This window comes from Lissotriton vulgaris, chromosome 2_1, assembly GCF_964263255.1.
Source record: "Lissotriton vulgaris chromosome 2_1, aLisVul1.2, whole genome shotgun sequence".
Taxonomy (NCBI): domain Eukaryota; kingdom Metazoa; phylum Chordata; class Amphibia; order Caudata; family Salamandridae; genus Lissotriton; species Lissotriton vulgaris.
This window is the reverse complement of record NC_141687.1, coordinates 771207408-771219878: the sequence shown is the minus strand read 5'-3', so window position 1 is coordinate 771219878 and position 12471 is coordinate 771207408. Positions and strand designations below refer to the sequence as shown.

The 12471-nt window shown below is 42.2% G+C and overlaps 1 protein-coding gene across 1 annotated transcript in view; it reads right to left on the bottom strand.

The window, feature by feature from the left end:
• Positions 1-12471, bottom strand: part of GAD1 (glutamate decarboxylase 1) — a 205502-nt gene that overhangs the window by 49952 nt on the left and 143079 nt on the right. The window contains exons 7-10 of the mRNA XM_086956108.1: positions 9094-9206; positions 2540-2655; positions 2355-2434; positions 2099-2153 (exon numbers count right to left, since the gene is read on the bottom strand). Of these exons, the coding sequence (XP_086812234.1) occupies positions 2099-2153; positions 2355-2434; positions 2540-2655; positions 9094-9206 (364 nt within the window). The remainder of the gene's footprint in view (positions 1-2098; positions 2154-2354; positions 2435-2539; positions 2656-9093; positions 9207-12471) is intronic.

Genomic DNA, 12471 nt, shown 5'->3' with positions numbered 1-12471 from the left:
CTTGGTGGCCGGAAGCCCTTGGAAAAGCACCCATCCCGACAGACCACGCACGGAACTTAGGCGTTATCCTGGATTCTTCACTATCAATGAACAGACAAGTCAGCGCCATATCCTCATCCTGCTTCAACATTCTTCGCATGCTCAAAAAAACATTTCGCTGGATCCCCACCGAAACCAGAAAAACAGTCACCCATGCTCTGGTCACGAGCCGACTGGACTACGGAAACACCCTCTACGCAGGTACTACCGCTAAACTCCAGAAGAAACTCCAACGAATCCAAAACGCCTCAGCCAGAATCATATTAGACATCCCGCGTAACAAACACATCTCTGGTCACCTGAAAGACCTCCACTGGCTACCCGTCAACAAGAGGATCACGTTCCGACTGCTAACCCACGCACACAAATCACTCTACGACATCGGACCAGAATGCCTCAACTCACGACTGTCCTTCTACACCCCCTCCCGCCAACTACGTTCTTCCAGCCAAGCCCTCGCCACTGTACCTAGCATCAACAAGACAACCATGGGAGGCAGATCCTTCTCATACCTGGCTGCTAAAACATGGAACTCACTCCCCACCTACCTTCGCCTTACCCAGAACCACCTAGCATTCAGAAAGCAACTTAAAACGTGGATATTTGACAAGTAATCCTCTTCCCCTCCCTAAGCGCCTTGAGACCCTCTGGGTATGTAGTGCGCTATATAAATTCTTTGACTTGACTTGACTTGACTATTTTCCAGCCGCAATAGGGGTCATTTTCATTGCTTTCACCATGGCCCAGAGCATCCCTGCTACACTATAGGGGCTACCGGGGCACTGAAGGCACCCACCATAATTAGATACCCCTACTAGACGTGACGAAACAGTTTTGGTGAAAATCCACATTGCTGGTAGGTCCCCCATGTCATGGCAACAGAGCAGGCCGATAAGCTTTTTGGGGTTTTTCTAAGAAAGACCCATGCACCAGGAGCTTGTAGCCAGAAACAAAATAAATAATATCCCTGATGCACGGGGAGGTTTTTTAGGCATTGTTCTTTTATCTCTGCCAGGGACCTCTGTTCCTTGCATGGTTGTCCAGTGCAGGAAAATACACCATGATAAGTCCAACTCTCACTAAGAGAGGCCTTCCAAGGCCATGCAAATAGCGGGCCTGTTGCAGCTGCCCACCACTAGGGCATTTCGGACAGTGGAGGCGGCTGAGGCTCGGCCGCCGGAAACAAATAACTCATCCGTCTCAAAACGAGGCAGTGGAGCCCAGAGTTGGACAGAGAATACTTCTGCTGATTTTTGGCAGAAGCTGTGTTAATTAAGCCTAGGCAAAGTTTGCAGAACTCCACGAAGTGACAAAAAAACTCTGTGGAGTTCTGCAAGCAGCAGAATGCGGTGCGAACTGCCATTCGCACTGATCTTCCAGCCACTTGGGTAGAAATTCTACCTGAGCCGCAGCTCGCACTCGCCAACTTACCGCTGGCGATTGCGAGCGGGGAAGCTGATCTTCCTGCCGCTCGGGTAGAAATTCTACCCGAGTGGCAGTTCGTGCTCGACAACTTACCATTGGCAATTGCGAGCAGGGAAAAAACTATGCACCGGTACGTGGAGCAGAGTTTTCTGCACTTCGCAAGCTCTGCTGAGTGAGGAGTGCAGAAAACTCCGCAAACGAAGAAGAGTTCACCGCCCAGGATTAGTGTTAACGCCCACCTCTATGTGTGCTCCCTCGTCTCGATTTCTGTTATTGGCCTGGTTAATCTCCAAATCAAATTATGGAATTTGGTTAGCATTGGATTTAAATGCCTAAAATATTAAACAGATGCAAGCTACAATTAAAGAACAGATGTGTCAAATGATTTTTCTAGTAAGTGCACAGGGATATTCTTGCAATCTAAAAAATCCTCCCTGTACCCAATTGAAACTACAACAGAAAAAAACGATGGCATTCATGAATACTACATGGTAAACTTCTAAACGAATAGTTCTACTGTCAATTGACTACCAAATCTCTTGATATATGAACAAGGTGATTATGGGGAAAATATAAGTTAAAACTACACCATTCAAGAGTTAGTGTGCTGAAAAATATGCACAAGGTGGCACACCTGTTCCTTAGCAGCTAGAATTTTTGCTTCCAAATCAGCTGGTATTATCTTTCCTCTGAAATTAAATGAAGAAACATACAGGTATGAAAAGAATGACAAACTACACGATAAAACATTGGCTAAAGAATAAATAGTTGACGGTACATTTCCAACAGACCATTTGCAACTTGGCGCACGGTTATTGGCCTATATTTACAGGTAATAAAATATACTTCACAAATATTCATGATACAAACACTTGCATGCCCAATCTTACCGTTCATTGCATTTTATTAAAATCACATTCTCCGTACCAAATCCAAGAGCCGCGCCTGCTTTCTTTATTGAATAGTGACTCTGGAAGAAAAAAAAGGACCGGGCGTTTTAGAAAGAAGTGTTACCGAACGATAGCACAATCCACTACCAAATAACACCAAAAATGTCAGCACACAAAATACCTACATGCTCTGACGTAAAGAGGACCAGGTTAGGGACTGCTGACATGCCTTTGGACTTCACGGCGGGGAAGTATTTATAGCGAGCCGCCATGATGCCGTACATGTTGGAGATAGCCCCGCCTAGAAGTAAGCCAATGGGAGGCATTTTAACAGAGTAGGGTGTTGAGGGAAACAGATTAGAAACCATGCATCAACTGACACGCTCAAAGTACATCTTCGAGTCTCCCGTGAACTGTTAGGCATTATAAAACCATTAGGAGCTGTTTTGAGAAATCACTTTAGGAAGTAAAACTGTCAAGGGCATGTTGAAGGGCAGGCAAAGTACTTATCTTTAAATGAGGCTAAAGAGAGTGGCCTTGGGACTTGTTGGGCTCCCCTTTAAAGTAAAGTAAAATACTGTCTCAGATATTAGTTGAAATTATACTAGAAGGTTTGTAAGAAGGTTATTTTTCTAACGGAAGCACATTTAGCGTTGTTGAAAGGAACTTGTGGCAAGCAATTGGTAGTCAGTACAAAAAAGACATGTTATTGAACAGTTATAGTGCACGTCAACTAGGATCAGGCAATCAACACTGAATTACTCAGTTAAGGAGTAACATTCATTCCCTGGAATCATTCATGTGCTACGAACCTTCTTCACAGCTGTTTAGCATAAAACTGACTTGAGAATCGACAACTATGTTTATTAATATATCTGTGGTGAGTCAGTGTCAACAGCATAATTTAGGGGTTTTCTGCAGTGTGAACAAAAATATGCTTATGGGGCCTCAGGGGGAGCAGTCCGAGGGCAAAGGATAGGCTGGGAAGGAGGCGCGCGCTGTGGAACGTTCACAGTGCGCGCTGAGGGAGGTTGCAAGGCGGCAGCTGGGAGGGGGGAGGTGTTATTTTCGTAAGTCCCACCCTCCCACCCCCCCCCCCAAAAAAAAAATATATATATAAAGAAATATTTTTAAAAAAAATTGGTGTTGCATATAGATTGTCACTTTTAGATAGGTAGCTCCCAGGCTTAAGAAAAGTTATGGTGTGGTTTGGGGTGGGTAAGACTGGAGCGGGCCTGCCCACCTCGGATTTAAGGAAAAAGAAAGATAAAAGGAATAATTGTAACAAATGAAGAGAAATGAAACACAAGGTTTTGAAAGAATCTGATAACATAATATTTGAAGGTTTCGGTCTGAAAATGCTAATATTTTATACCAAGGAAAATGGTAAAGGTTTTGGCATGTTTTACTAAATTATTACTAATATAAACTCAACTGCCTGAATTTGGAGTTACCTGATCAAAAATAAAGGTGGCCTTTTCTGCTATTTAAGAGACATGTGTCCGAGTCTGGTCATTTTGGGCGAATGCGTGTTTGCGATGCTCGGAACTAGCACTTATTTGGAAACACCGGCACATAATTATGATAATCCTTCCAACGATGGCGCTGTGTGTGTTTAGCAGAGTTTATTAGTGGAATATTTAACTATGTAATATGTCTTACAAACATGATAAGACTAGGATTTAAACCTACATTTTAAAGTGACATGTGAATAGTGGACCCATGTCGAATACTTTAGGCGGTGGCACAAAATGTTTTTGCAAATTAAGTAGTGGCTACCCCATACTTCTAAATCATTATGTCAGCTCAGTTTCCAGTCTTTCCTTTCTGCATGAATTGTGGGTCATCCCTTCAATGAAAAGCTTAGCGTATTGTGAGTTCATGCCAAATTGAAAAGCTGTGTTAAAACACTAAGGGTGTGATTAAGAGTTTGGCATTGCGGCGCCAGGTACGCCCACTGCTGCACCACCAAACCCATGGTTAGGCTGCCAGCCACATTACAAGTGTTTCTTCTGTCTGGCAGGCTTTTTTTTTTAATGTTCCCACAGAGATGCGGCCGAAAATGGGCACCACATTGAGAACACCAATTACAGTTCCTGAATGGCATGGACTGTAAAGTCCATGCAGTGCAGGAACTAGGGTGCATGCACACAGGGGGGGCACATGTTGAGCCCCCCTGGATGCACCCCATGGGCCAAAGGCACAAGGGGCACGGTGGGGCCCCCTTTGTTTTCTGTTCGCAACAGTTTTTATGGAGGAGGAACTGCCATGAAAATCGTGGAGTTGTTAGTCCAGGCTAAAAACACCACACAGGTCCAAAAGAAAGGCGAATAGCCAATAACACTGGAAGATAAACCTGCCACTGATGCAATCTGGTAAACATCACATAGTGCATACCGGACATGTACACCTATAAGGCCCACGACACATGGTTGGGATATCTCAGCGACAACACTTATCAATTTACTACAGAGAACTTCTCACATGTCACGAATTCTTGTTCACTATTATGTTATGTCTCCCACCTTTTCTTTTAAAAGTTCAATCTGTTAGCAAACACATACACGGTGAAAGTAATGGCAGGACCAGGCAGGCCACACCTAGACCAGGAATCGATAGAACATGCCCTTAGAGGCACGAGCAATATTGGGCAGACTGCAATAGCAAGATTGCATACTATAGGGATACAACAGCAGAACCAAGAGATTGACTCGAATTGGCCAACATGAGTAACACTCTTCCACTAGGCAGATCATTTAAAGATCCTGTTATGCTTTTGTGTTCCTAACGGTTAAAGATATCTTAACTAATGTATATACTAAAGCAATCTTAATGTGCTCCAATTGAGTATGCATGTAACCCATGTGTAACGTGTGATATTATAACACGGAAAATTTTCAAAAACCAATAAAAATAGATATAAAAAAAAAATCGTGCTGGAGAGTAAATATGCTTGACGGGAGCGCAGCAGTCCTGCCAAGCATATTGTTGCCTCTACACCGCCACACCACCGCCAGGGAACGGCGGCTGTGGTGAAGCAATGGCGGTCCGGCCGCCCTAATTGTAACAGGGCGGAGGGAAGACACCACCACTGTGCCCTCGCGAGCCTAGCAGCCCGTGGACCACCAGATTCGTAATTGAGCCCTAAATCAACACTACTAATGCGAGTTATAAGAGATCTAGGAAATGGTTGAGGCGATCATCACATTTTAACACTCTATTTATGAAAAAATGAGAAGGAACAACTTCAGTTCAGTGACAGGTGAAATTGGAGCATCAGGCACCCCCTGCTAGAGGTAGATTGCGGCAGGGTCGGACTGGCCTATCGGGGAATCAGACATTGCTCGAAGTGTGGGCCTTTTTTCTGGCTGTATGTGGGCCTGTTTTATGGCACTAGGCCAGCTCTGAACCCAAGCTGGCTCTCATCCTGTTTTAACAGTGGAGTCAATCAGGGAAATTAGTTGATAACAGGTTGGATCGTCCTTATTTCCTTTCTTAAAAATAAGGATAATTAACAACTTAAACCAAGTAAATGGGATTTGGGCGGAACAGGCAGCATCAAGAATATTTGTGACTGAAGGTGTATAAAACTTCAATATTATTTTTAAAAAGATCCATTGCCATCCCATCTGGACCATGCAGTTTTCCACTGGGACTATCCTTAATTGCATCAATAACCTCAGAAAGGTGCAAGTATAGTTTATTATCAAAATTGAGTGTAGCCATCTGCTGTTATCCACACTTTTAGGTTTGTAAATGCCAGGAAAAAAACGTACCCACTATTCGGATGGAATATGGCAATAAAGCGTATCTGAAGATGTCACAGTGCAATTAACCTCCTTTCAGAAATCTGTCATATTTTGCAAACACCGGCAGTAAGTAAATCGTCTCAGTCATTATTCCTAATTTAGGCCTTGCGAGGCCTAATAGCATTTTACAAGCCCCTCTTTGTAAATTAACTTCTTCTTAATCCCACGGATAACGTTTCCAGGCTAAGTATAAATTATGAAAGGCATGCTGCAAGGTTTGTTAAACTAGTTCACATTTACTTTATTGTGACAGGACCACCAATGTATCAAAAAGATATTGAAGATGTCTCCTACAATGGACTCGCACGCAGATAATACAGCTACAGAATGCACATGGGCCTCTAAGCATATACATATATATTTCATTGAGCCACTGATCATCTGCTTAAGAACAAGGTTCAGACTATATTGTCCCACCTCAATCTTCTTCTATATTCTACTTAAAGTTTTTACAGGGAGCGCAAGCGAATAGGGGCCCTTACAAAGAAGGTATCTTGTAATGCGCGCTTTAAATTGATACATTATAATATCCTGCACCGCACCTATCTCACTCCAATCTTACTGAAGTGTTATTCCCCAGACAGAAGAGATGATTGTCCCAGATGTGGCGCGGGGGGGCGGGGTTCCTGCACTTGGCTTGGGACTGCCCACTAATCCAGAGCTTTTGGGTGGGCGTAGTGGAACACATACTGGCCACAATGGGGCTCCGTATTACACTCACACCGTTGCACTGCCTGTTAGCGCTGATACCGCGGCCAAAAAAACGTAAATTGTCCTACAGATTGATGCAATTGATGCTGGTGCTGGCCAGACGTAGGGTGGCTATCACTTGGATGGGCCAGAGGGCCCCGGAGATCCCCACATGGATTAGGGATGTGCAGGAATGGTCCCTAGCGGAGGAGACACATATGCAGAGCTGTAGGAGGGATGAGAAATTACAGGAGGACCTGTTGGCCAGGCGAGGCATGTGTGTTACGATAGGGGTCCAGGGACACACTTCCCACAGCGAATCAGAAGGGACAAGTGGAGAGTTATTCTCACCGTGGGACTCGGGAACTGAGGAGGCTGCCGGGGACGTTCCCTGAGATACAGCGGATGTGAGGTGTAGTGTTGGGACTAGTCTAGTACTCGCAGGATGCTAGCTTCTGTATGTTATTCTGCAATGTCTTTTGGGTAACTATGTGTCTCGGTGTGGCCTCAAGTCAACAAACAGTGCCTTAATGAGTCAGTCGATGTGTGTATGTGCTGTTTAGATGCCAATTGGAGGGATGTTAATGTTTGTATAATTAAAAAACTGACAAATAAAGTTTTAAAAAAAACATGTTTTTACAGGGAATTAGTACAGGGTCATACCTATTGCTTTGAAGTACATCAAGATCAAATTGACTGGTATTAGGGGCATTAGACATTCCACATTACAAAGATTCCACTTTGAGTCAGGTTGCTGGGAAAGAGCAACTTACGGGCTAAAAAAACAGCCATACTAGCGTGCACATTTGTATTAACATCCACAATAAACAACATTGGTTTGTCTGGCAATCATATAATTTCCCGAATTCAATATTCATTTGCCATATAAAATGATTTTGGGATTCTTCCAAACCTATTAAGTACATCTAGAGGATGAGAGTCGGTGGTTTCTGATAGTCTTTAACAGTGCTTAACATCATCAAAATGATCATTATAAAAGTTGACAATATAAAAAACGGCATCCTATTTAAACCACATTTCAAGAAATTGGACATTATGAATTTCACGAGGCCTTTCAATTAGAACACAATCAATGTTCAAGGCAATCCATAGAAGTAAGACCCCACCTTAGAATGTTACGATTTAGAGGGAGACTTTGAGACAGTAAATGCGCATAAGCATTTATATGTTCATTAAGGATTGATCAGATCTCTTGTAACAATATAACATTGAACTGATGCCTAAGACTTATCTATTCAGCTTTCTTTATCTTTGCACGCACAACAGCCTTGTTCCAAGAACTTTGTCTAATACCATTACATTTAGACTCAGCCATAGTTGTAACATGAGACAGTCACATGTGCCACAGGTTGGATGCTATTATTTATATCTTTAGACTCTTAGCAAAGATCATTTACAAGCAGCCAATTCAGTTTGTTAAGAGAATCAAGGGAGGAGAACCTGTTGGATAAATGGTCAAAATGCTTAGGGTAATTGTTTTCTTCCCCCACTTACTTGGAACACAAACCATAATCGGTTATCTGCCGTACCCCCATCCAATATATACTGAGTGCACTCCACTATCCAAAACATACTGGTTGTCCATCCACCTGATTCAAGTCAATCCTGATTTCCCTGCCCCCTCTCAAACAATGGTATAAATGTACACCATACCATGGTTGTATTGTAGAAATAACAAAGGTGTTTGGATTTTATTAATATGGAGACCTTTGACCAGTTGAACAATAGGTGATATGGGCCTATGCTTTAATAAAGATAACAGCTACAGATCTTGCTACAGGTCCTACACTCATCTGTGTATTAGGATTTACGATAATTATCTATGCAAAGTACAATGTAATATATGTCACAGATAATGCCTGTAGCACAGATTTGGGCATGAAGAAGCAAAAACCTTTTGCACTGTGAGAGCCTGGTTTATCTCTCCCTTGTGTCCTATTGCAGACTCCATCTTACTTAAACCAGCTGATGTGGCAAAGGATAATGTTTCTTAGTAAGACCAGGGAGAGCAGTACGCATGACTGCAAAGACAAACACAGCACATTCGTGGTAACGTTAGCTCACCCGCCTGTCACCTTATTTGTGAAGACAACTTCTAGAGTCAGGTTGTGCACCGAAGCAAGGTACGTTTATCACAAGAATAAAACAAACATATATTAGGGTGAATAAAGGTATTCTACTCCTTCTAAATCAAAATACAAATGAAGGTTGGAACTCACCAGGTGAGAAAATCCCATCGCCCTCTGTGTTCGACCAGCCAATAATTTCTCTCATTTTGCGAAGAGTTATTTGCTCCATCAAGACGAAAACTGGCGCAATTTCATAGGTAAACCTAAAAAAACAAAATCAAGTATATACGATTATCATATGCAATATTGTATGGTATTTCACAGGAATCATGCATGGGCTATATTTATTTTTCAATGTTGCAACAAACATTTTTGCTGCATAAATGTAAGATTTTAATGGTAATGAAATAGGATACCAACACTTTCAATGTAAAAGTACATAATACGAAAAGTATAACCACAATGCTAGTTTCTGAAGAATGAACAACAGAAACGCCATGTGGTACTCGTCATTATCACTATATATGTCCCAGCATTGAATGGGTTATTACCCGATTCCAAAGTCTGTAACAGGAGAAGGCATCAGGCAGTTTACCACAGAGATAATTACAAATATTGAACTATGTCTTCCAACTCTAAATGTAATTATTTATGTGGCCTTATCTTGGTAATAATTCCCAAGGGCAATTTTGTTTCAACAATACCATGTGGTCAATACCTGACAAAAGTAATTACAAATGATGACTTTCTAATTACCAATTACAAATAACAAGAGTGCAGTCAGCTGTTATATCCAGCCACTGCAGATAATGACCATCTCACAATCTATGTCCTGCCTGCCATGTACAACATTTTGAGCACAACGTGATGGCCGGTCTACCATACTTGTGTGATTTGCAATCAAACAAAATACAACAAAGCATTATGCAAAGAAGCTCCATTTACGGTAAATTCTAGAAAAAAATGCTTCACCTTAAAAAATGGGGGCACTTTTTTGCTTTCAACTTTGTTGCTACTATCTAAATAAGGGATGAATGAAACAGTTAAGCTGTTACTGATGGAAGGTTACAATTAACATGAAAGGAATCATGCAAAATGTTCTTAGTAGGAATGGTGAAATGATGAAAACTAGTTTTGATTCACTTTTGTAGAAAAACAAGTTTATTTCCTTTTTAAAATAACCAGGATTGTAACAAATATTACACCTTCAATGGAATGGAGCTATTCTGTTTTTTTCTAACACGGTTCACATGACATTAGGCCTGCTGGAGGGACATTACAATGAAAGCCACCACTGGCTGTTTCCCATTCCTGGAATTCATTGTGGAAAGGGATGAGGGAAAGAAGTTCACTTGCTCCTCTCTCGTTCAGGTGCAGAGATGCAGTCATTCTCGCTTCATAGGGAATACCAGTTTGAACCCTTAGAAACTTTGGCTGCTTTTTAACAATTTGTACCAGACGTATGGGGAACTACGTTCAAAACTTGAGCAACGAGCACACTCAATTTGGTGTAGGGTGGCTGAATGTAGAAAAAGGTGTAGAGTGGGAGGTCCGAAACATGTAATTTTTTGAAAAAATATGGGTTTCTCTTTTCCATATTCTCAGTGCATAGGTCCGAAACTGCTGAATGAAAGTTTGCAGTATTCCAATCACACAGCAAAGTTTTGCTCATTAAGTAAGCCCGATTCATCATTGTGAAGTTTTGCGAGTCTGAAATAGCGATAAGGAATCGCTATTCCAGACTCGCAAAACAGGATTCATGTAGGAATCGCAATATTTTTTGCGATTCCTACAGGTTCCTTATTTGCGATTAGCTAATTGCTAATCGCAAATAAGGAATAACTCCCCATTCATTCCTATGGGCCTAAAAGCCCATAGGAATGAATGGGGAGTTATTCCTTATTTGCGATTAGCAATTAGCTAATCGCAAATGAGATTGCGATTTCAAGGGTGCAGGGGTGTCCAAAGGACACCCTGTAACACCCCTGAAATGTAAATTCACACAGATGTTACACACACACATGTCCAAAGGACATGTGTGTGTGTAACATGCAACTTAGAAAAATGCATTTCAATGTATTTTTGCTAAGTTTTCGCTATTTACCACGAGGTTTGACTTCGTGGTAAATAGCGGCCCAAAATTGCGAATTCGCAATTTTAAAATGTTTCAAGAATAGCATTTAAGGAATCTCTAATAGAGATTCCTTAAATGCTATTCCTCGCAAATTTGCGAGTTCTTAAATCCCAAATGCAATAATTGCACTCGCAAAGGGCCAGATTCTCAGAATCTGGCCCTTTGCGAGCGCAATTTTGTTTCATGAATCGGGCTGTAAGTTTGTAAGAGCCTTCTAAAGCCCGCATAAAACACAGCATTAAAGTTCTATTTCATACATGAGGAGATAAGACAGAGTTTTAGTGATTTCCTAAAAAGACCTCTGTCGGGTTGCGATCCCAGACAGAAAGGCATGGTGCTCCACAGGATGCCTGCTAAGTTTGCAAAGCTATGGCCTCCCCACTTGGCTTTCTTTATTTTTGCGATGACCACTGGTTTGGCTGCACCTGATCTAAGGTTACGTTAGGGGGAATTTCAGGAAAAAGCCTCTGAAAGTAGAGAGGGACGGTTTTGTACAGTGCCTTATAGACTGTGCACAGGGCATTGAATTTAACACTCTAACAGACAGGCAGCCAGTGAAGGCTGCAGATGCTCTTTGAAACAAAGCTAAACGTAGGAATTTTTAGAAGCATGCGAGCTCCACATTTTGCAGTGATTAAAGCTTCTGTTGCAGGCGTTTCTAAGGTCCCAAATATACTGCATTACAGTAACCAATCTTACTGAAAACTAAGGCCATAATGACCATTCTTTGCATGTTTGTGGGATGAATGGAAAGACTTGCTTTAAAACCCTAAGGAGATAGAATCAAGAAGAGGTGATGTGATTCATTTGGCTGGAGAAATAGAGTTGTATATCAAATAGGACCCCCAAATTCTTCACTTTCCATGCTGGGGGTGGAATTGGGCCAAGATCTGAAGGCCACCACGAGGTGTTCCAAAAAGTGTATTGTGGCCAAAGAGGATCACCTTGATCTGTGTTTAATTTGTGGCAGTTTTCCTGCCTCCAGACTACAAAATGAGCCAGACAGCTCTTAAATTTGTTGGCTACTACGTCAACATGAGATGAAATTGACACAACTATTTGAGTGTCGTCAGCGTAATAAACTGCTGAAAAACCATGTGATCGAATTAGCTCTGCCAGGGGGGTGACACAGGTGTTAAAAAACATGGGGGACCAAGATGACCCCTGTGGCACCCCTCTGGGAAGAGAAAACGGATCTGATAGGATATACTCAAAAGCCACAGTCTGCTCTCTGTTGGATAGGAAGGTGCAAAGAGTGGTGAGGGTGAGCCCCTAATCCCGATCCTCTCAAGACAGTTGATAAGCACTGAGCGATTTACCGTATCAAAAGCGGCAGAGAGGTCAAGCAAAATCAGCGCAGCCCTCACCCTCTATCCACTAGCAGGCAGATTCTG